The 25,051-nt window shown below is 44.6% G+C and overlaps 1 protein-coding gene across 1 annotated transcript in view; it reads left to right on the top strand.

The window, feature by feature from the left end:
* The window catches only part of SHPK (sedoheptulokinase), a 32,345-nt gene extending 7,574 nt beyond the window's left edge, over positions 1 to 24,771 (top strand). The window contains exons 2-7 of the mRNA XM_012652582.1: positions 1,240 to 1,381; positions 9,903 to 10,086; positions 10,636 to 10,788; positions 11,871 to 12,046; positions 19,355 to 19,555; positions 23,958 to 24,771. Of these exons, the coding sequence (XP_012508036.1) occupies positions 1,240 to 1,381; positions 9,903 to 10,086; positions 10,636 to 10,788; positions 11,871 to 12,046; positions 19,355 to 19,555; positions 23,958 to 24,367 (1,266 nt within the window). The 3' untranslated portion in view covers positions 24,368 to 24,771. The remainder of the gene's footprint in view (positions 1 to 1,239; positions 1,382 to 9,902; positions 10,087 to 10,635; positions 10,789 to 11,870; positions 12,047 to 19,354; positions 19,556 to 23,957) is intronic.
* Positions 24,772 to 25,051: the final 280 nt, after the last annotated feature.

The raw sequence follows: 25,051 nt of genomic DNA, 5'->3' as shown, positions 1-25,051 counted from the left end.
GCCTCCTGAGTAGCTGGGACTACAGGCATGCACCACTGCACCTAGCTAGTTTTTCTATTTTTTGTAGAGATAAGGGTCTCATTCTTGCTCAGGCTGGTGTTGAACTCCTGATCTCAAGTGATCCATCTGCCTCAGCCTCCCAGAGTGCTAGGATTATAGGTGGGAGCCACCACACTCAGCCTGTTGCCTACTTTCAAAGTTGAGTCTGTGCCTCCTACCCATTTGGGTAGACTGCATGATTGGACTTGGTATTTATTTAATTTTAAGATCTCAAAATATACCCCTGACCCCCAATCTGACTCCAAGACCTTTGAATTTGCCCAAGAATTTTGTCCAAATCCTGTGTCCTTTTCATATTCTTGTCTCTTAGGACCACTTAACTCTTAATACCTTAATATGATAATTGATTAAGTTCTGCTTACCTCTCATGACTTTGTCTTTCAAGCTTATTCTGCCAAGAGAAGTTTTCGAGGAGAAAGGAAGTCAGAAAAAAAGGCTAATCAGGAAAAGATGGTCCTGACTTTCTTTAATCTTTTTCCACCCCTGGAAAATCTTTTCCCACTATCAGTCTCATCCTGTGTAGTTTATACCATTGCCCAATTAATCTTCTGAAAACACAGCTCTGATGATGATATGCTCCCACGCAGAATACCCCAGGGGCTCTCCCTTTAGGGAGAGTATTGCTTAGGCCCCAGCCTCTCCTCACTTCCAGCCTCATCCCCCCAAGTCCCCAGCCTGGCCCCGTTGGCACTGTGCCCCACATGTTCCTGCGCTTCCTCCTTGGCCACCTTTGCTCTGTGGGTTTTGGTGTCAAAGTCCAGGGCCTGGCTCTCACGGCGCCCAGAAAATGCTTGCCAGATGGATGAAAGCACTAGGCCTCATCCTAAGGTTCTTTAGTCCCTTAGACCTTCCTTGACCACATCTCTCCTGCCAGGCTCCTCCCTGCTGTGCTCCCAACCCCACTGCTCCTCTTGAAAGACCCTTCCCTCATTTCTCCTATTTATGGCATGGAGCAGTGCTTTCTCAGTTCAGGCTGACCACAGTGGAGGGCAGAGCCCAAGCTGTTTGCTGCACCTCATCTGCAGCTGCACCTCATCTGTGAAGGCTGCAGGTGCGCCCTGCCCACCACCTTCCTACGCCATACCCTGCTGGACGTGGTGGAGAACCCTCAGTCCCGGGGAATCCCCACCCTCTGCCTGTTTGTCTGCCCCTGGCCAATGTGTCCTGTTCTGTTTCCAGGGACGGGAGCAGGATGTGAATAGAATCATCCAGGCCCTAAACGAGTGCATTGCTGCCCTTCCTCGGCAGCAGCTCCGAAATGTCGGGGGCATCGGAGTGTCAGGACAAATGCACGGAGTCTTGTTTTGGAAAACAGGCCAAGGTATGCTGGGCTCAGGGGATGATCTCATGCTGGTAGTGGTCACTTACAGAGCTAGAAAAGTGCTGCAAAGGGCTTTCTATGAAGAGTCTGGTTATCCTGCAGTGGAACTAGGGTCTCGCTCCTTGGAATGAAATAACACGGGCTGCCTCCTGTATTTTGTGTGCATTCCATCTTGTACAAATGTGTAATGAATAAGTGAACTATCCACTCACATACCATTAGCACATTATCCATGAACAGGCAGAGGGAAAGGGTGAGTTTTGTCTGATTCTTCCTTAGGATTCAGCAGAGTGTGTTTTCCACAGCTCTCTCTATTTATGTCTCAGAACATTAGTGCTGACAACCAAGAGGTTAGCTGTAGCTGTAGGAGATGTCAAGATACAGAGGGAATTCTTTTGAATTTGGGCATACTTTTTATTGTTTGCCCAATCACAGATATTTATGATATTTTGAATTCTACGGCGTATTCTTTTTATGGGCTCAGGTGCTAAGCATTGTTTAGTCAGTTGTCTTATGAAGGTGCAGAGGTGGGTGACGTATTCTGTTTGGCCCCCAGGAAGAGAACTAAGCCATTAAGATAACAATGACCACTTCACATGCCAGGTGCCAGGCTAAGGACTTTACCTGCGTGATCTCATCAAAATTTCCCAATAACCTTATGACCTAGGTTACACTAGAGTCACCATTGTGCAGATGAGAAGTTGCAGTTCAAAGCGGTTAGAATAATATGCTTAGGGTCATATTTTGGTGAGTGACAACTCCAGCTTTTGAACTCAGGTCTATCTGACTTTAGACACTGAGATTTTTTTTTTTTTTTTTTTTTTTTGAGACAGAGTCTTGCTCTGTCACTTGGGCTAGAGTACCATGGCATCAGCCTAGCTCACAGCAACCTCAAACTCCTGGGCTCAAGTGATCCTCCTGCCTCAGCCTCCTGAGTAGCTGGGATTACAGGTGCACACCACCACTCCCGGCTAATGTTTCTATTTTTAGAAGAAATGGGGGTCTTGCTCTTGCTCAGGCTGGTCTCAAATTCCTGACCTCAAGTGATCCTCTTGCCTTGGCCTCCCAGAGTACTAGAATTACAGGCATGAGCCACCATGCCTGGCCCAGACACTGAGCTTTCAAAGGCCTCTGGGGGAACCAGAGCTATAGGAGAGCACAGTGGCTCAATGAAGGAAGGGACTTCCCAACAGAATGACCAAGGAAGGGATTAGGCTCCTATAGGAGGTTGTGAGCTCCCTGTTATGGCAGGCATTAAAAAATTTTTTTTAAAATTTAAACAATTTTGCATAGACATACAAAAATAGGGAGAATAGTGCTATGAACTGACACATACCCATCACCCAGCTTCAATAAAATTGACATTTTACTGCAGATGTTATAAGCAGAGGACAGATGGCTACGTTGGGGGGATGTAGTTAAGAGGATTTGAACATTGGATTCACCCTTTCTGCCTGGAGAGTCAGCGATTCAGAGTCCCCTGGGCTCAGTGTGTGGTGACTTGCCTCCCAGAGGGACTGGTGTCTAGTGCTGCATCCTTTGATCATTCCCAGGATGGGGCTGGGAAGCTGATGCAGCAGCCCTCCCTCCTTCCCTCCCTCTGGTCAGCCTGTCGTCGGGCCGGCTGGGCCATAGGAGCTGCTTGGCTCCAAGCAGCAGCAGGAGCAGAAGGCGATTAGGGTGTTAGAGTTGGCCTCTCCGAGGGAGTCTAGGTTGTAAAAGCTTTTTAAACTCCTTAATTTTGCATTAATGAGAATAAATGTTCTTTTAATACTAAAACCCTTCCCGAGGAGGACAGGAGAGGTCTAATGATTGTGGTCTGGTCACACGCCTTCCTTTCTGCCCGTCTCCCAGGCTCTGTAACAACCACACAAACCATCAGCCACATCATTGGAAACAGCTGCTTAATATTTCATTGAGCCAGCCCACATGCCTTCTGGGTTTGTTTTCAGTTTCTGGGAAGAAGGAAAGCTACTGTTTGGTGATGATGATGATACCTGCTTAGTGGAGTTTAGTGAAATCACATTTGGGATCAAGGCTTGCTGCTTTTAATGGTGGCCTTAATTCAGTTTGGTTTCAGTTCCTATAACATATAAAGCCCAGTGCTGGGCCCTGGGGGAGACGTAGAAACGAGGGAAGGCAGCCTCTACCTTCCAGAACGCAGTCACCACAGATGGGCACCAGGAACTTGAGCAGAGAGCTGAGTGAGTCAGTGAGGGCACAGGCGGGCAGGCTGGAGGAGAGGAGAGGAGAGGAGAGGGAGTGATTAGTTTCTTCTGAAAGGCCTGTGGTCATGCCAGTTTCCAGACTCCATTTCCAGGCTCAGTAAAAGCAGGAGAGAAATGAAGATCATAAAAAAAAGCTAAAAGGCAAGCAGCAGATGGGGAGAAAATATTTAGCAATGTATAGTAGACAAAGAACAAGTCAGTATATATGCAGAACCAATAACTAAGAAAGGACAAATGGCCCTGCGGAAAAATGGGCCAAGGGTATCAACAGATTGTTCCTAGAAGAGGAACTACAAATGGCTAATAAATATGTGAAAAGATACTCAATATCATTAGTAATTAGGAAAGTGAAGATGAAAACAACAATGAGACATCATTTTCCACCCACTGGAGTGTAAGAAAGCAAAAAGTTTGGTAATGGTAAGAGTCGGCAAAGTGAGTGGGAAGTTGGTTCTTTTAAATGCTGCTGCTGGTAATGTGAATCAGTGTACCTGTTTCGGAGGGCAGTTGGGCAGGGCCTATTAAAAATAAGATAGCTGCTACGACTCAGCAGTTCTACCTCTTGGAATCTGTTCGGGGCTCAAACGAGTATGTGCATGAGCAGGCATGATCAAGTTCCTTCCTTGCACCCTTGTTTACAGTGAAAAATTTGGCATTCAATTCTATGGGACTGGTTCCATAAATGCGGGTGGGTCCATGCTGGAGAATGATGTATAGTATTTAAAAAGAAGAAGGTTCATTCAGGTGTATCGACATAGAAAGAACTCCAGAACAAGTTGTTGGATGATAAAAACAACCCCTAGAACAAAAATACAATACAGCACTATTTTTTTTTTTTTTTTTTGAGACAGAGTCTCGCTCTGTTGCCCCGGGTAGAATCCAGCGGTGTCATCATAGCTCACTTCAAGGGAGCTGGGACTATAGGCGAGCACTATAGCCCAGCTAATGTTTCTATTTTTAGTAGAGACAGGGTCTCACTCTTGCTCAGGCTGGTCTCGAACTCCTGGGCTCAAGTGATCCTCCTGCCTTGGCCTCTCAGAGTGCTAGGGTTACAGTCATGAGCCACCTCGCCTGGCCCTACAGCACTATTTTTTTTGAAAAAATAGACTAAGAACAAAAACTAACCAAAAGCCCCAAACGCAAATCAATGAAACAAAACAAAATGTGTTGTGTGAGTGTAAAACCGTGAGAGAGTTACCTGACAAGTGCTGACAGAGATAAGAAGCGGCTGGAACTCAGGCGGAGGATGGATAAGGGCCTTTGCTTTATCTGTAATACTTGAACATCTTATATTGGGAATGCATTCATGTGTCACTAAAAACTTAAAAATATCTCAATTCTTTGCCAATAAAAAAAAAAGAAAGGAAGAAAGGAAAAAAAGAATATATTGATCAGGTTAGATTCTGGAAGAGACTGCCTAGATCTGAGTTCTGATTCTACCACTTGTTAGCTGTTTGAACTTAGGGAAATTTTAAAAACTTCTCTGTGCTTCATTTCTCTTAAGTGTAAAATGAGGATAGTTATCACACCTACCTTAGAAGGTTATTATGTAGATTAAATGAATTAATATTTTTAAAATACTTTGAACAATGCCTGGTACATGCCAAGCACTCTATTTTTGTTTTATAACAAAAATAGCAGTCTAAAAATTTAAAAAAAAGTTTTGGAAGCAGATAAAGGGATTGCATAAAAGCTGCAGAGATCCAGCTTTAGGGCTGGGACAAGAATCCCAGCTTTAGGTTTAGGGAGGAGTGCAGCCATGGGGGTAGACTGTCCTGAGCGGGAGCCTCCCCATTCCCGTCTCCTCACCCACAACCCCTGTCCCCAGGTGAAACTTAATATGGCGCCAAACAGATGTTTCAGGTCCATGATCCCCAAAGCCTTCACCTGTAACATGCCGGGCATTGGCCAGGGATGGTAACCAGAGATTGCCTGACAAGATCCCTCAGAGTCTTTGCCCCCTCTATTCCATTTACCTGTAACACTTGTCCCCAGGTATACTTTTTTCTTTTTTTTTTTTTTTTGAGACAGGGTCTCACTCTGTCACCCTGACTAGAGTGCAGTCGTGTCATCATAGCTCACTGCAACCTCAAATTACTGGGCTCGAGTGATCCTCCTGCCTCAGCCTCCTGAGTAGCTGGGACTACAGGCATGCACCACCGCGCCCAGTGAATTTTTCTATTTTTTGTAGAGACGGGGTCTCACTCTTGCTCATGCTGGTCTTGAGCTCCTGACCTCAAATGATCCTCTTGCCTCGGCCTCCCAAAGTGCTAGGATTATAGGTGTGAGCCACCGCTCCCAGCCCCCAGATATTCTTAAGTCTGGCTTCTTTACTCCATTCAGCTCTGTGCCCACATGTCACCCCAGAGAGGACTTCCCTGACCACCCTCAATAACCTATCACTCTCTTTCCCCTTACCCTGCTGTGTATTTTTTCATAGCAGCTAAAAGTACCTGGTATTATATATTTGCTTGTTTATGTCTCCATTCCTAGCATATAAGCTTCATGCAAGTAGTGACTTTTCCTTGTTCGCTGTTATATTCTCAGGGACTCATACATGTTGGACACTCAATAAATACATTATGTAGTCATGCATGTATGAACGAATGGATGTTTTATGGCCTAGAACCAAAGGGGGAGGGGAAGGTAAGTTTCTTTGGCTCTTCTGGTTTTTTATTTTTATTTTTTAGAAATGGGGTCTCAGCCGGGCGTGGTGGCTCACACCTGTAATCCTAGCACTCTGGGAGGCCAAGGTGGGCGGATTGTTTGAGCTCAGGAGTTCGAGACCAGACTGAGCAAGAGCAAGACCCTGTCTCTGCTAAAAACAGAAAGAAATTAATCAGACAACTAAAAATATATAGAAAAAATTAGCCGGGCACGGTGGCGCATGCTTGTCATCCCAGCTACTCGGGAGGCTGAGGCAGAAGGATTGCTTGAGCCCAGGAGTTTGAGGTTGCTGTGAGCTAGGCTGGCGCTCTAGCCAGGGCAACAGAGTGAGACTCTGTCTCAAAAAAAAGAAAAAAAGAAATGGGGTCTCGCTATGTTGCCCAGGCTGGACTTGAACTCCTGGGCTCAAGCAATCCTTCTGCTCAGACTCCTGAGTAGTGGGGACTATAGGCATATGCCACTATGCCCTGCTTCTTTGGTTCTTAATGAGCAAATTTATAGGAGAATATAATGGCCTTGGCTCCAAAGTATGGGATCTGAGATCGGACATAGCCATGAGACAGCTTTACACGCTGTGTGCCCTGCTTTGCTTTGTGGCAGGCCCCATTCTGCAGTGGAGGCCCAATTCTCATCTACATCCGTTAGGTCCAGGGTGTTCTCAATTGCTGTTGACTTTTCTGGACTGGCACTTGATGTCAACATTCTTTCCCCATTCTGCTGCAGTGGTTGTATTTATATTGCATGGAGGTATGGGAAACATCCCTTGTTTGAGGAGAAGAGAGAACAAAAGCTATGTAAGAGAGTACATTCTCATTCTCAAAGACTACTGGAAAAGTCTTGGAACCATGCACAGAGTTCAGAAGCTAAAGGTTCTTATTCATCATCACCATCATCACTAACATTTATTGAGCACTCACTGCATGCCAGGTACTATTCTAAATGCTTTACATGTGTTAACTCATTTAATACACACAACCATATACATGCAACACCCCCCTCCCAACCCTAACTCTAACTCTTCCCGTTGCTAGTAGCCCAAGCATAAGGTCAAGACACAGAGGCAGGCAGAGCCACTAGGATCAGGGAAACAGTTATAAGTACATTCCAGATACAGTTGTCACTAAGATGCTCCACTGCCAGCTCTTCCTCCCAAGATCATTTTCAGGGGAATCATAAGAGAAAAACACTAAGAAAATGGGAGAGCACCATGAGAAACCCTGGGGTGATGGGGCCCTTTTGAGCTGGTGTGTGTGTGTGCGTGTGTTGATGGTTTGGTTCTGGGGCAAGAGGCAGCCAGCCTTGCCTGTGGGAGGATAAACCAGGAGGAGACTTGCTGGTTCCTCTGGCTCACAGGGCTCTAGAACAAGTGGTGCCTGTCCCCATATCCACAGGAACTCAGGTATCTTCAGGAATAAAATCAAGGTGGCAGAGAAGAGCAGATGTCCCCCTCAAATCCAGGGCTGGTGACCTATAATCTAAGGGTCCTTATAACATTGTTTGTTCTTGGGCAACAGAGGGGAAGCCCTGACCTGAGGAGATATTTTGTGAGGATGGATTAGCTGTGGATTTACCTGTGGGTCCACCCCAGGACCCATCCATCCTCCCCAGCTTATTGGGGCTGATGGGAACTGGCCCATTTACATTGCCTGACAGAGTAGCCAATATTCCAAGGGCAAAATCAGCTTCTGCAGGTCAGGATTACAATACATTTGAAGAGCACAACTATTTCACAAGGAAAACATTGTGCTGGGTTATTTGATGGAGATTCTGTCAGAAGCAGCATTATTAGAATTGGACACACTGAGAATTTAAAATTCGCTTGATACACTAAGTGATGTTAAAGGAAGATATTAGCAAGGACACAACAAAAGAAACATCGAAAGACTCAAACAGAAATATTAGGTATGAAAAATGTAATAGCTGAAGTGAAGAATGTAATATATAGGATTAATAGCAGATGGATAAAACTTCAGATCAAATTAGAGAATGAAAGATGAGATTGAGGAAATCTCTCAGAAGGAAGGAGAAAAGGACAAAGAGGTGGAAAATATCAAAGAAAAGCTAAGAGATATTGAGGATACAAATAGAAACACTAGCATCTGAATAATAGGAGACTCAGAAAGGGAAAAATAAAAGTGGATAGAAGGAAATATTTGAAGAAATAATGGAGAAAAATTTCTCATAATTGACAAAACAAGATGGAACATCCCAGACTAAAAGAGCCCATAGAATGTTAAAAAGGAGAGATAAGGAAAACCCCACAGCTAGATAGATGTATTTTGTGAACTTTTAAGGATTTCAAAGACAATGTTCGAAAAGCTTACAGAGCAAAAGATCAGATCCCGTATAAAAGAATAAGGAACAGATTGACATTAGACTTTTTTTAATAGCAACACTCTGTAAAAAGACGATGGAATAGTATTTTGATTATTTATTGCTGCATAGCAAACTACCTCCGTACAGAGTGACTTAAAACAACAACCATTTTATCATATCTTGTGATTTTTGGGGGGTCAGGAATTGGGCAGGGCTCAGCTGACTAATTCTTCTCTGTGGAGTTGATGGAGGTTGCTTGATGGTATTCATCTGGTGGACAGATGAGTCAGGAGGGTTCAAGGTGGCTTTACTCAATGCCTGGGACCTTGGTGGGGAAGTCCAGGCTTCCTTGGCAACGGCCTGCAGATGCCTACATGTGCCCTTTCCATGTAGTCTCTTCAGCACAGTGGCCTCAGGGTAGTTGGACTTTTTACCTGGGGGCTGGTTTTCCCCAGAGACAGTGTTCCAAGAGGCTTGAGTGAGAGCTCAGCACTTATTATTATCCATCCTTGGGAGTCCCCAGACATCACTTCCTCCACATTCTCTTAGTCAAGCAAGTCACCAATGCCAGCCTCAAGGAAAGAGGATTTAGATGCCACCTCTTAATGGGAGGAGTAGCAAACAGTTTGTGGCAATCAACCACAAATAGTGTTTTTAAGCATTGAAGAAAAGAAACTTAGAACCTAGAATTTATAACTGATCAAACTATCATTCAAGGATGAGAACAATAAAAAGTATTCAGAGGAACATAGGCCTTCCGACATTTTACCATAGGAAGACCTACACTTGGAATAGTTTTGGATGAAATATTTAAATAAGAGCAGAGAAAAATCCAGCAGATGTCACAAGAGATAAATGAAGTAAAGATGGCCAGAGTCCTTAGTAAAGTTTGATGTCTAAAAACCAATTAGCTAAGGCCCGAGGAAAGAGGATATACATTGGTAATCACCCAGAATCAAGCCTCCATAACGTCATCACGATGATGGATGGAAGGATGGAGCCAGAGGACTTGAGATTGTGTCAAACATCATCTTTTATGTGGTGGTGGGAAATATAATTTCTACCTAAAAAATGAATAAAAAGAAACACAGAAGTGGGACAAATGCAGGGAGTAGGGTCACACACCCATTATGTGGTAGAGCTGAGCACTAAACACGGGCGCTCTGCTATCGGGACCCATGTGTGAGCCAAGCATTGTCACAGGGTGATGAGTGTCTGTGCTGTGAACTCACCAGTGGCATAGTCTCAAGGACATGCTGGTGCCTGTCAGGTGCTCTTTTCTCCATTTTTGGTAATCTCCTTTGTTCCAGGCTGTGAATGGACAGAGGGAGGGGCTACCCCCCTGTTCAAGCCCAGAGCTGTGAGCCATTTGGTCACATGGCAGGATGGCCGGTGTAGCAGCGGGTTCCTGGCCTCTCTGCCCCAGCCGGAGTCCCATCTCAGCGTGGCCACGGGGTTCGGCTGTGCGACCATCTTCTGGCTTTTGAAAAATCGGTACGGACAACTGTTCTTTGAATCAGGTGCTGGGTTTCCAGGAGAGTGAGTGGGTGAGGGGCCACATCGGCATCACTCCACCTGCTGGACTGTGCCTTAGTGAGCAGGGCCTGGCACCATGTGCAGTCATAAGTCCTAAATTAGGTCCAGAACTGCTTCCTTTTGCAGAAGGCTCTCTACCGGTTATCCAGTTCTCACCCAGATGGGGAAAGGAGACAGAGAGGGCTAGTGACTTGCCAAAGGTCACGTGGTGAGTTCACAGTAGGGTCAGGCCTGCAGGACTGCTGAGAAGGACAATGTCCTGCTATCCCAGGCTTGACACTTCCTCCTCTGAGTCCCCTCCCCTGGGGCTGACTTGGGCTGACTTTGCTTGGAGCAGCTGGGAGGCCCTCACTCCAGGGGATCCAGCTGTACTTGATCCACAGCATGTGGGATTATTGCTGCCACCTAGCTATGCCATGTCTAGTCCCCACTGCCCACAGCTAGGTGCAGCACGTGCTTCCAAGTCCATGTTAAACCATGTCGAATTGTTTTTGGTGTGAAAAACAGCCCAGAGTTCCTGAAGTCCTACGATGCAGCTGGCACCATCCACGACTATGTGGTTGCCATGCTGTGTGGCTTGCCGAGACCCCTGATGTCTGACCAGAATGCTGCTAGCTGGGGATATTTCAACACTCAGAGCCAAAGCTGGAACTCGGAGATGTGAGTATAACGTCCTTGCAGGCTGGCTCCAGGCTGAAGGGCACCTCCAGAGCTCGAGCTTCAGTGGGGCCTTTCCCATCTGGGAATGGTGGAGGATTCCTAGAGGTCAGGGATCAGCATCCAGTGCTCCCAGCCCGTTCCTGTCACTGGGTACGGGTGGGCCCAGTGTAACTGAAGCCCTGGGGTGGGGGTTCCCCCTGCACCTGCCCTTGCCGTGCTGTCCTGCTCTTCCACAGCCACCCAGACCCAAGCTGGGCTCCCCTGTTCTCTGTGACCCTGGGCCCAGCCTGTAGATTTCAAAGCACAACTTTCAATCTTTAATATACTTTAAAATAAGATTAGGAACTAGAGGTTGTAGGCTTAAGGGGTGCTTTTTAAGTTCTTTTTAAACGATCATTTGCCTTTTCAGGTACAGAAGTCCAGTGCTCTGTAAGTTCACTTCTTCAGGGCCCAAATTCTGAGCTCTGAAATAAAACAAAAAGCACCTGGTAGTTCAGGTAAAGGACTTTCTAGCATGTTTTGTAAAATTTTTAAAAATTATTTTATTTTATTTTTTTAAGCCAGTCAAGTTTAGCAGTGGGGGGGTTGTATACCAACTTTAGTGACATTAATGTTAATAAATTCTAATAACCCACTACCATTGGACCAGCCTTATTTTGTAAAATTGACAACCCTGTGTTCACTAACCCTGAGTGATGAATGCATTTGATGTTCAGGAGATCGACAGGTTTGACTTTGGACTGTGCTAACCAATCATAACTTTGCACGGAAACTCCGACCGCCTCCCTTTGCAGAGTGCCTTCCCTTCCAACACAGGAGGCTGGAATTGATCGCTCCTGCTTAATCTTGTTGTTTTCTTTCCTGGAAGGTGAATCCTAAGCTTTTGAAAACCAGTGTACACTATTTACAAAGCCTAAGCTCACGGTTTTTAAAAAGCCAAAAAAGCTGTCTGTGACAACACTGGATTCTCTCCTTCCTTCTGTGTGTGTCCTATAGCCCTTTCCCTTGCTGAGTTTCCTGGAAACAAGAAAAAACACGAAACCATGTACGGGTCAATATGGGTGTCCATGTTTGTTTTACAGACTGAAGGGCTCAGGCTTTCCCATCCACTTGCTCCCAGACATCGCCGAGCCTGGCAGTGTGGCAGGCAGAACTTCCCACGTGTGGCTTGAAATCCCAAAGGGGACGCCGGTGGGCGTGGCCATGGGTGATTTACAGGCATCTGTCTATTCTTGCATGGCCCAAAGGACAGATGCAGGTGAGTTTTTTTTTTTTCTCTCCCCAGGCTTATACTGCTACCTCTAAGCTACCTCTACCAGCTCTGTGTGGGGACCCGAGGGACACATAGAACTTAGCAGCCTCAGTATCCTGTTGGAGATCATTATAATGTAAAGATAAAAAACACCCTCATCCCTGCAGGCGAAATCCTCTGCTCAGGGAGTTTACAGGCCAGCAGGGCAACCCCTTCGAGGGCCAGGTGAGGGAAAGAGCTCTCTTTAGCTGGCTGGTTTCTGTGTAACTCCATGACTGAGAACATATTAATAGATTAGTAGGTTAGGGTTTTTGGTATTATATGTTTGTTAATGAAAGTTATGTCAGATCTGATTAGAAGTGCAGAATCACAGTGAGGTGGAGGCAGCAGTCTAGAGCAGGAGTTGGCAAACTTTTTCTGTAAAGGGCCAGACAGTAAATATTTTCAGCTTTGTGGGTCATGCAGTTGCTGTTGTAATGGCTCAGTTCTGCTGGTGGAGTTCAAAAGCAGCCATAGACAATACGTATGTAAATGAATGGGCGTAGCTGTGTTCCAACAAAACATTATTCATAGACAAATGTGAATGTCATATAATTTTCATGTGTCATGAAATATTCTCCTTTTGATTTCTTTTCAACCATTTAAAAATGTGAGAAGGTGCTAGTGGGATTGTAAAATGGTACAGCGCCTTTGGAAAACAGTCTGGCAGTTCCTCAAATGTCAAATGTGGAGTTACCACACAGCCCAGCAATTCCACTCCTAGACATACAGTCAAGAGAACTAAAAACATCTGTCCACACAACCAACTTGTACACAGATGTTGACAGCAGCATTATTCATAATAGCCAAAAGTAGAAACAACCCAAATGTCCTTCAACTGCTGAATGGATTAAAAAAATTCATCCACATAGCTAAAAAGGAATGAATACCTACCTTATAGAAGACAAGCTTAAGCACATCTGAATTTTAAAGAGTTTAGTTGAGTGTTCAGTGATTCGTGAATTGGGGTAGCCCCAGAACACAAGGAGCTAGCACCCCACTGGGAAGGGAAAGAGGGGAGATTTCTGTAAAGTATTTGCAGAAGCAAGACAAAGAAAATGATTTTGATTGGTTAGAATGGAAAACTAGTTAGCGGTTAGTTGGTGGTTTCTGATTGGTGCAGTTTCTTCTTTCATTTTTACATTCACATTGGACTTTGGTTTGTTCACATAGGGATTTGAAGTACCAGAGCCACCCCAGTCTAATGGCCTCCCATTTGAAATTTTTAAAAACAATTTCCCCCTCTCATTTATGGAGATTGATTAACATCAATTTTACAACATCAGGCTCATTGAAGAAAGATTCCTTTTGTTGTTGACCTCGTTTTTGTTGTCCTAATCACAGTGAGACCATCTGGCATACCGTTGATGGCTGTGAAGGCACATTTGAGATCCTTGAGAGAATATAGTGCACCAGATTATAAGGATGACTGTCAGGAGGATAATACCAAGAAACTGGAGTATGCTCCTTAGCCAAGGTCCCCATGAACCAAACCAATTAGTACACACACACACACACACACGCACACACACATATATAAATATATTCAAGATGGGGTTTTGCTGTGTTGTCTAGGCTGGACTCAAACTCCCGGGCTCAAGGGATCTTCCCGCCTCAGCCTCCTGGATAGTACAACTAATATTTTTATGGAAACAAAAGAAAAACAAAGGTTAATGACTAGAAAAAAAACCTATAAAATTAGTCTCTGAGTCCAGAGGGAAGTTAGTCAAGATTTCTAAATTTGAGCTCAAAGCATATTTTGCAGTTTGAATGTCTTTGGTGATGGCATTGGGCATTTCAGTGAACGTTCTGAGTGGAAGGCCATCCTCTGAAAACAAATCAAGTTGTCCATCTCCAGCTTGTGGGCTTTCGGGAACAAAGCATTTCTTCTCCTTCGTGACTCCAAGTCAGAAAAGTGTAGAAAATTGAATTGAAGGAACCTAGAAGTATTCAGGACTAGTCCAACCTACTAGGAAGTGACAGTTTTTACTCACTCACTGTAAGACTGGGAACCTGTCAAGCCAGGCATTCTATGCACATTCATAAATACGGCATTCCAATCAAATTTTGGTAATACGACCAATGTTTTCAATTGTATACTGTTATAAAGAGAGCAGATTCTTTTTGATGTTATGCCAATAACTATAGTGCCATATACTAAAAATATTCACAAGTAGCTTTCCAAATTCTGGAGGGTCAAGTAAGGAGAAAAAGTAAATATTTCAATTTTTATTCACGAAAATATATTTTACCAAATTGCTGCCAATTTTGGATAGTGTAAAATAAAAGGAAAAAAATGTTTCCTTAAATCTGGGAAACAAAAATTAAAGAACCAGCAATGTTTCAAATGAAAAATCATAAAAATATTATCCTCATCAGTTATTCAGTCCCATATAATTAATTCTTGTTCTGCTTGGTCTTGCTTAGTAGTTTCATGAACCCACCATTTCCTCATTGGAATTCTAGAAATTCTTAGTCTAATGATATGGTATTAAAGTTGTTAGAAACCAGTATTCCAGAGTACTTATCAGAGTCTTTCCCACAAATCTCTTTAAAGAAGAAACAATTTTGGACTGTAGCTGATTGTAAATGCTCTTATTTATTATTTCAGAGACAGAGTCTGCTAGAGTGCAGTGGCATGATCATAGCTCACTGTAACCTCTAACTCCTGGTCTCAAGCGATCCTCCTGCCTCAGCCTCCCAAGTAGCTGGGACTACAGGCCTGTGCCACCACACCCAGCTAATTTTTAAAATTTTTTGTAGAGATGGGGTCTTGCTATGTTACCTAGGCTTGTCTCAAACTCCTGATCTCAAGTGATCCTCCTGCCTTGGCTTCCCAAAGTGCTGGGATTACAGGGGTGAGCCACCACACTTGGGTGCAAATGCTTTTAGAGAAGAATCAAAACAATAGCTGTCTACGGATGATAAGACTTAAAATGGCACAGTTAAATTTTGATGAGGATTCATTATAATAATGATGCAATTGACAAGGAAATTTGGTTATTTTCCGTGGCATACAAAATTTAACATAGTAACAGAAATTCATGGCTGACAGCTTATACCAAGACATATCAGATTTCTAGGAATTTTTGGAACACGTATTAATAACATATCCATGCAAATATAACTCAAAGGAAGTTAAGCATAGTTTCTTATTTGATAATGCTTCCCATATAATTTAAAATATCAAATAAGCCTAATTAGTTTAATATTAATATCTCTCTTTTACAGATCCTTTCAGATACTCCACAGGCCCTCTAGTATGTCTTAAAGTTAGATTGAGGTCAAACATGTTTAGGAAATGCCACCTCAGATTATGCCACTTTGGTATATTGATTGCTTTGAGCTGAAAGCACTTGAAAAATAGGAAATGCAGGGAGAACCTTTCTTTCCCTTTTTCTTTTCTTTTCTTTCTTTTTTTTTTTTTTTTAAGATGGAATCTAACTCTGTCACCCTGGCTGCAGTGCTGTGGCGTCATCATAGCTCACTGCAACCTCAAACTCCTGGGCTCAAGCGATCCTCCTGCCTCAGCCTCCTGAGTAGCTGGGACTGTAGGCGTGTGCCACCATGCCTGGCTAATTTTTCTATTTTTAGTAGAGATGGGGTCTTGCTTTTAGGCTGGTATTGAACTCCTGACCTCAAGCAATCCTCCCACCTTGACCTCCCAGAGTGCTAGGATTATAGGCGAGCTGGGAGAGGCTGTCTCTGGACTCCCCTTATCTACTTAAAGACAGATCCTTCAAAGGAACTCTCTGTCATTAATCCCCTCCCCTACATCATTACCTCATTCTATTTTTGTTGACAAATCAGGCAAATATCAAAAATAGCACAGAAGCAAAGAAACTGAAAAAGCTAAACATGGTTCTTCCTTCTTTTTTTTTAACTTCCACAATATTCATCAAACAATTCATTTTTATTGCACATATGCACTTAGGGTGGATTTATGGTTTTATGGTCTTACACATCGAGCAGAGATAACACAAAACTGTCTTGCCGGCAACCTAAGGAAAACTGACAATTGTGAAAACATTCCTGTTTTTATTTTACTAAAAATTTAAAACGAATTTTACTTACCAGAGAACTACCTAAATTATGTGAATTTAGGAAAAAAACCACACTTGGGTCAGTTTCTATATTTCTGAAAGTTTTAGAAATAGTTTACATGAGCGCTCATTTATCTCAAGCCAATTTGAATAGAACTCTTTTAAGGGATTTTATAAATTGGTTTAGTAATACCATCCAAAAAATATGACATATAATAACACACAAACATACATTTATTCATACAAAGACATAAATACATAAGACAGAAGCAGATAAACTGCTGACTTAAGTAAGAGTCACTTATTAGGAGAAGTCCAAAGGTCATTCTAGGTTGTTGGTTGCCTTGGAGTTGCTGTAAATCACATAAATTCACTATAAAATGTATCCTTCTAAAGTGTACAACTTACCAGTTGTTAGTGTGTTCACAGCTGTACAGCCATCACCACTATCCAAGTTTAGAACATTTTTATCACCCCTAAAAGAAACCTTGTACCCTTTAGCAGTCACTATGGACTTGCCTATTCTGGGCATTTCATATGACTAGAATTATATAATATATGGCCTTTATCTGGCTTCATTTATTTCTTTCACTTTCACTTACATTTTATAATATTTATCAGTACTGTTTAAAAAAATTCTAACTACGAGTTTATTAGACTATGGTAGCTCTAGCACTATAAATTCCTACATGAACAAACCAAAGCCCAGCGTAAATAGTAAATTGAAGCTAGAAATTGCACTACCCAGAAATCACCAACTAACCTCTAACTAGGAACTTTCTGCTCTAACTTTTTAATAGTTAATATTTAAGAGCTTTTAAATAGCTTTTAAATAAAGCTATTATTTAAAAAATGGGATAGCCATTCTCAGCTTCTTGGCCATACAAAAGTAGATGGTGAGCTGGATGTGGCCTGTGGGCCGTAGTTTGCCCATTCCTGGTCTAGAGTAGAATCTAGGCCTGCTTGCCCAAGCAGGGTGGTTGAAGGATGATTTAGTCACTATCCCTGCACCAGCCTGTGTATCTTTTTTTATCCTCATGGTAGCCTGGGGAGCGAGTCCACTTTTGGGGCCTCTCCTTATTATTGAGAGGAGCAGAGAATTTGCTCATCTTACCCAGGGTTTTCTCTTGGTCATGACATTTTTTTCCCCTCCGTCAGTTAGACATATTATAATTCAACTCAGTTAACAATGTAGTCAGTGTGTGGAAAAAATGCAAGATTAGCTGACAGCTGACAAGGAAAAGTGAAATTCTGCCAATTATGTTTGTACATATATGTGATAAACTCTTTGAAGATGAAGAAAGTTCAAAAACATCTTTTTCTCCCAAATTTTCAACTAAAATCAGTGTCCCAGGAAAAGATGCTAAGTTAATCCTGTGACTTTTAGTCTTCCCAGTACACCATCTCTGGCCTTATATCCCTCCATCTCAAACCAGGGCTACCAGGGAACTCATGTAGGCTTTGCAGTCCAGCCCCCAGAGTTGGGATTTCAGCTCCTCACCTCCTATGGTGTGACCTTGGGCAGGCCTAGTCTCCTCCTTGGGCCCTTGTCATCATCCGAAATGAGTGTGACGATTGTTGCCTTTCTCCTGAGGGCAGTTGTGTGATTGACTGGGACGGTGCCTGCCAGACTCTTTCTTCCTACCCGGTGGTTTTCAATTCTTAGGCTGTTCCCTCTGTAGAGGGCTCCTGTGTGCCTGGACATAATGTGCTTTCTAAATGGAAGGGGCCTGTAAAATGGGAAGAAGGTAAGAATTAGACCTCTCTTCACTGAGATGGTTACATTCTTTGGTTCCAGATTGGGGCTGCTGGCCCATGCTTAGTTGGGTTCTGTCCATGGGCAAAGCTGGTCAGCCCCATTGTGGACCCCTGCACCTGAGGGGACGGGTAGAGGGCCTGCTGCTTCTGGTTTATAGTCATGGTAGGAGGCTTGGTGTGGCAGAAAGTAAAGGCTATTGGCTTTCTGAGGCTTATTTTTGCTTTGCCTGTGACCAGTAGGTGGAAAATTGAATGCTGAACTCAGTTTGTTTGGCCTCCACATAGATTGTGAAAAGCATGCTTTTTGGCCAGGTCTCGTGAGAAATGGAGAAGAGACTGCTGGAACTGTCCACAGGCTCTGGCCTAGAATCAGAGGAGAAAAATCATCCCCTCTGTGCTGGGACTGGGAGTTTTCCCCTGCTGGTGGGCCACGGGTTTAAGAAGAATACCTTGGGAATGAGAAGGAGGTGGTAGTTGCCACAGATAAATAAAACCTCTGCAGAGAATGGAACACTTGGTCTGAGGTCTTATTCTGTAGTAGTTATCTATTGCTGCGTGACAAGTTACCCCAGTACTTTGTAGCCTAAAACAACAGACCATTCATTATTTTAGGCAGTTTCTGGGGGTCAGGAATCTGGGAGTAGCTGAAAGGCCTGGCTCAAGGTCTCGCATGAGGTTGGATTCACGCTGGGGCTGCAGTCATCTGAAGGCTTGACCGGGCCTGGAGGATCTGCTCCTGAGCTCACTCACGGGGCTGTTGGCAGAGGCCTCGGCTCCTCAGCACAGGAGCCCCTCCACGGGCTACTCACGACACGACACCTGCCGTCCCCCAGAGCAAGTGCTCCAAGACAGTGTGACTAAGACAGAAGCCGCAGGGCCTTTTATGACCTAGTCTCCAAAGTCTCGCACTGTCTCTTCTGCTTCATTTTATTCATTGGAAGCGAGTCACTAAGGCCAGCCCACACTCATGAGGAGGCGAATCAGTCTCTACCTCTTGAAAGGAGGAGTATCAAAGAATTTGTAGAAATATTTTTATTTAAAAAAAGTTTAATAATAAATTTTCCCCCCAAATTTATGTATTTTTAAGTTACACATAAAATTATACTATTTATCACATGCAACATGATGTTTTGAAGTATACATACATTGTGGAATTGTTAAATCTAGTTAGTTACCAAATGCATTACCTTACACAGCATCATTTTTTGTGGTTAGGACACTTAACATCCACTCTCTTAGCATTTTTTAAGAATACAACACATCGTCATTAGCTATAGTCACCTTGCTGTATAATAGATCTCTTGAATTTATTCCTCATATCTAGCTGAAAATATGTATCCTTTGACCAACATGTCCCCAACCCCTCACCCCACTAACCAACGCGGACATATTTTTAAAACCACCACTCTGTCCCACTGCCCTGTTGTGACGAGTTAGCCCGACAGGCCTAAACTCTACTTTCTTCGGACCCCAGTTCTCAACATCAGCACCTCGGTCCAGCTGGCGGCCTCCATGCCTGCAGGATTCCAGCCGGCGCAGACCCCAGACCCCACGGCTCCAGTCGCCTACTTCCCATACTTCGACAGGACCTACCTGGGGGTGGCAGCGTCCCTCAACGGGGGCAACGTGCTGGCCACGTTCGTCCACATGCTGGCACAGTGGATGGCAGATCTAGGTAAGGTGTGGCCCACGCAGTGGTGAGTTGTCTGCTTGTCCCTTCCATGTGGCAGGGTCTTAACATGCTGTTTCAGCATCTAGACTCAGGCCTCGGACCCCGCCAGGCCCCAGCACATTCCTTCCTTCCTTAGGGATCTGAGCATGCAGATTCTTTCCCTCTCGTCCTCTGAGCTGCCGTCACCTACTCTCTTCTTTGGAGGGGGCACCTTCCCCCCAACCTTGGTCATGGAGTATCATAACAGTCTCCCCAGCTTTCCCCGTTCCACAGTCTTACTTTCTCTGTCCATGAGTCCCTGTGTTCCTTGTATTTAAGGTTTTCCTTTTGATGACTACAGACAGCTGAAAATAGAATGATCAGACATGAATGAGTGAAAAGACTCCTGGTGTTTTACAATATTGTAAAATCCTCGTAGCACTTAATCCTGGTGAGTAATTCCTGACTCACTTTCTTATAAGGTTTCCTGGAAACTCTGAAGGCCTCCTGCTCCCTTCCTTTGTTCTTTGGGTAGAATTTATTAGGTCTTCCTCTGCTCTGCATATACAGATAGATGCTCCTTGACTTATTATGGGGTTACATCCTGATAAACCCATTGTAAGTTGAAAATATAGTCAAAAATATAGTCAAAAATGCACTTAAAACACTTAACCTATTGAAAATCATAGCAAATCCAATAAAATTTACTCAGATAAAAGATATTACATTTATTAACCAGAAATGGAAATATCAATACACAAAATATAAAAATAAAACTCTCACTCTATTCAGAATACCCTAGGTTTGCACTATCTTCCAGAGTTCAGCAAACAGGGAGTTCTACCCTTTTGTGGTAGTTTAGAGCAGGATCTCCCAAGCTGGGTGGCTTGGGTTTGAATCCCAGCTCTGCCACTTACTGTGTACCTTTGGGCAGGTTACTTAACCCCTCTGTGTACTTCACTTCCCTCCTCTAAAAATGGGGATTATCCTAGCATCTACCTCAAAGCACTGCAAGGGTTAAGTGAGTTAATATTGGGAGGCACTTGGAACAGCATCTGGCTCACAGCGAGTGTGATGAAAGCATTTGTCACATAAGCATAGTGTGGTGGGTGGAACCCACTAGAGTAGACTCGGTTCCCAGCTCTGTCCCCGAGTCCTTACATGGCCTTAGCAAGTCTGTTCCCTTCTGTATTTCCTAGCTCTAGTGTTTTGTGGTTCTAAGCCCACGTTACGGACACTTGGCAACTCACAGCAGTTTCTGCCTCCGTTACTGCTGCCGATAGATTAGGATGAGGCCGAGAATCAAGAATGCAGACGCAGAGCTAGAAGCCGGCTCTCTCTCAGGCCTATGGTTGATATTCACTTTCTTTCAAGTAGCCCTGAGGTCTGGGTCATGGCTCAAGCGCCTGCCAGTGAGGAAAAAGACTTTGAGTATATTTTATCCTTTCCATAAAAACTCTTTTGGAAAACTCACACCTGTAATCCCAGCTACTTGGGAGGCTGAGGGGGGAGGATTGCTTGAGTCCAGCCTGGGCAACATGTGAGACCTCAACTCTTTAAAAAAAATTCTTTTTTGAGTTTTCCCTGAAAAAATACAAGCACATGATTAAAAAACCAAAACTAAGCTATAGACTTTATTTGGATTTCACCGGTTTTCTCACTAATGCCCTTTTTCTAGTCCAGGGTCCAATCCAGGATCCTACGTTGCTTTCAGTCATTGTGTTTCCTTAGCCTCTCCGCTTCCTATTTGATTGATTTTTTTAAATTTATCTCCTTTTCCCATTTTCCTTATTATCTTGGTGGCTTTACATTCTGTATCTATTCTTTTAGAAGTTACCAAACATACCATGTTTCCTAGGATATGGAGAGATCGCCTCTGTCGTATGTTTCGTGGTATTAATAGTATAAACTGGTGTAGCTTCTAAGGAGAGAACATAATGTGTGCATCTTTTGATCCAGCAGTTCCCCTCCAAGGATTCGGTCCTATAGATTTATATACTTGTGCACACATACTAGGCTAGTCACCAAGCACATGATTTTAAAAAAACCAACAATATGGGAGGATTTATAGAGAAAAACAGCAGACCCTACTCTACCATTTCTAACCCAGTGCTGGTCCTGACAGGTAGTCCTTTAAACTCCTAGAGCTGTTGTATGTGCTTTTTGGAAATGCCAGTCGTTGCTCTGGTTTTAACTGGAGCAGGTGTGGCAGCCGAAGTGTTGGTCTCCGATCAGTTCTGGGGGGAGTTGGCTGGTGCAGCCCACAGGCATCATACTGAAGGCTGCAGAGCATTTGGCTCTGTGTCCCCAGAGCCATATGTGTGGGCCCCGTGCACCTGCCCTCTGGGGGCAAATGGGACGTGGTGAGGCCAGCAGAGTCTGCAGAGCCTCTGGAGTCAGTGCAAGGGCCTGGAAATGCAGACTGAGAAGAGTCTTTTGGCACGAATCCACTTAAGCGGGGACGACTGGGCTGCACTGGCGAGTTGGGTTCAGGAGGCCTCATGGGCTTTTGGTTCTAGCCCTGGTATCACCTCTGCCTTCCTGGCCCTGCAAGGTCCAGTCCTTATGGAAGATGAACTGGCTTCTCATCAGCATCATCCTCTGTGTAGGTTCCCAGGCTGTAGCTTCCTTGTCTCTGCTTTGAAACGGGTGTCAAAATCTCTCATTTCTTGCTTCCTCTCCTGTACTTTTTGCCCTTGTTGACTTTTCTCTCTCTCTTTTTTTAAATTTTAATTTACTGATATTTTAGTGGAATTTCTAGAGGGAGAGGAAAGACACTTATTCATTCTGCCATCTTTAACCAGGAGTCCTGATGATCAAATTTGACGAGTTGCCTGCAATATTGCAATTATTTCTCTCTCTCTCTGATTCCCTAGTGTGTGTGGTTGAATCTGCATAGGTTAAATGTTCTGATGGTGTGACTCCTCTGTGACTCTGTGTTAGTGGTTCTCAGCACAGCTGCACACTGGAATCCTTGTGAAAATTTAAAGCAATATTGACATCCTAGTGCATGCCCAGAAATGCTGATTTATTTGGCCCGGGGGTGTGTAGCCTGAGCATGACATTTTATGAAAGTTCCTCAGGTGATTCTGATGCCTGTGAATGTTGATAAGCACTGCTCTAGAACTTTCTTCTGAAAAAGCGTGGTCTGCAGGCCAGCAGTATGGCTTCCTCTGGAGCTTTGAACAAATGCAGAGTCTCAGGGTCGACCCAGGCACGCTGAGTCAGAAGCTGCATTTTACTAAGATTCCTACTCGATTCGCTTGCACATTCAAGTTGAGAAGCACTGGTCTGGGCTGGCGGCTCTCCAGCCTGGGTGCAGGTCATGGTCACCTGGGGAGTGTTTAGAAATCCCAGCCCTCAGGCTGTAGGCCAGATCAGTTAGATCAGAAAGTCTGGGGATGGAGCCCACGGTGCTTTTAAAGCTTCTTAGGAGATTCCAGTGTGCTGCATCAGTGACAAGTCTCCGGTCTTTAACTTTCTTCCTATTATTAAGTCCACGTTTGCTTTCCCTAAGTTAATGGCAAGTTAGAGATAAAAAGTGATTCTAAGGTCAAAGCATATTGAAACCAAAAGCCTCCTTTTTTCTTTCTCTTTTCTAGAATGCAGAGCTAACATAGTGTGTGTGGGAAATCTGACCAGGACTCTGGCTTGACACCAGCAAACTGTAGAATGGTCAACACATCCCTTTTCCCTGGGCCTCAGGTGCCCTGTGCATATGACAAGTGTGGCCTAGGGGCCCGGCCTGGTGGCTCACGCCTGTAATCCTAGCACTCTGGGAGGCCGAGGCGGGACAATCACTTGAGCTCATGAGTTCGAGACCAGCATGAGCAGGAGTGAGACCCCGTCTCTACTAAAATTAGAAAAATTAGCTGGGTGTGGTGGTGCACACCTGTAGTCTCAGCTACTTGGGAGGCTGAGGCAGGAGGATCACCTGAGCCCAGGAATTCGAGGTTGCTATGAACTAGGGTGATGCCACAGCACTCTAGCCCGGGCAACAGAACGAGACTCTGTCTCAAAAAAAAAAAAAAAGAATAAGTGTGCCCTAGACTGTGAATGGTCTGGGATCCTGGGATTTCTGTGATGATGCTAATGACTCTACTAGCAGCTGTGATGATACTTACGAATCAGTGTATGCATTTGATCCCCTTGTTAAGAAAGCCTGGGTTAGGGTTAAGGCTCACGGCAACACTTAATGAGACATCTCTCTGAAGTCTGGCTGGGGTTTGTAGTGAGACACCTGGCCGGGATCTGGGGGAGAGTGTAGCTAGCCCTACTGTATGAGTCCCTGAGCGCAGAAGCTGCCAGCCACAATGTGGGGAGAAGCAGGAAGTAGACCTATTTGTGCCCCATGGGAATTCTATTCTGTCTCAACCTGCATGAAGGGGCTGTGTGAGCTCACACAGATCTTCTCTGTTTCTGGCAGGCCTGGAGGTTGAAGAATCCACTGTGTATTCACGCATGATCCAGGCAGCTGTGCAGCAGAAAGACACCTGCCTAACCATCACCCCAACAGTGTTGGGGGAGAGGCACCTGCCGGACGAGCTGGCCTCAGTGACCAGAATCTCCTCCTCTGACCTCTCCCTGGGGCACGTGACCCGCGCCCTGTGCCGAGGCATCGTTCAGAACCTGCACTCCATGCTCCCGTTTCAGCAGCTGCAAGAGTGGGGTGTGGAGCGGGTGATGGGCAGTGGGAGTGCGCTGTCCAGGAACGAGGTGCTGAAGCAGGAGGTGCAGAGGGCTTTCCCTTTGCCAGTGGACTTCGGGCAGGATGTGGACGCGGCTGTCGGGGCAGCTCTGGTCATGCTCCAGAAAAACCTCAACCAGAAGTCTTAGCAAACTCTTTGGCCAAAGGACTGCTCCGAATTTTACCCAATTAACATTCCTAAAACCACCTCTGGGTCATCTTTTCCTGGACAGTTCTGTGGACAGCTTTTAAGCAATGCTTGTCACAAGGCACCATCATGAATGAGAACTTACCCTCAAGACATACTCTAATAATGCAGCCAGGAGTCACCAACCAGATCCAAACCAGTGCCTTCTAAGAGACCCACCTGGGAGCTGTTTGGAAATGTGAATGTGTATGTGTGTATGTGTGTGTGTGTGTGTGAGAGAGAGAGAGAGAGAGAGAGAGAGAGAGAGAGAGCGCACGCGTGAATAGTAGCCCAGCCTCCTGGTCGTCTCTGGTTCACTTGTAGACAGAGAGAAAATAAATGTGAACTTCAGACACCAAAAGTCTGGTGGCTGTGACTCCAAGTAAGAAAAGAAGAGCCACTCCATGTCCACTTTGGATTATTGTTTTTAGAGACATGAAGCCCAGACTTGGGTCACATGCAGTGCTCGAAAAGTCCTTCCCTACTGGATTGTACCATGTGTCTGGAGGCCCCTGTCCCAGCCTCATCCTCCCCTGGGCACGGGGTAACACAAGCGTAATAAAGCAGGCTGGCTCCGATGGCAATGCAGAGGTCTGTGCTGGCCTCTGGCTGTGTGTACTACACTTGATCTTAGCCAAAGGCTGAG

This window comes from Propithecus coquereli, unplaced genomic scaffold (genome assembly GCF_000956105.1).
Source record: "Propithecus coquereli isolate 6110/MARCELLA unplaced genomic scaffold, Pcoq_1.0 Scaffold390, whole genome shotgun sequence".
In the NCBI taxonomy this organism is placed as follows: Eukaryota; Metazoa; Chordata; class Mammalia; order Primates; family Indriidae; genus Propithecus; species Propithecus coquereli.
Note: the sequence above shows the minus strand (reverse complement) of the source record. Positions and strands in the feature narration are given on the sequence as shown.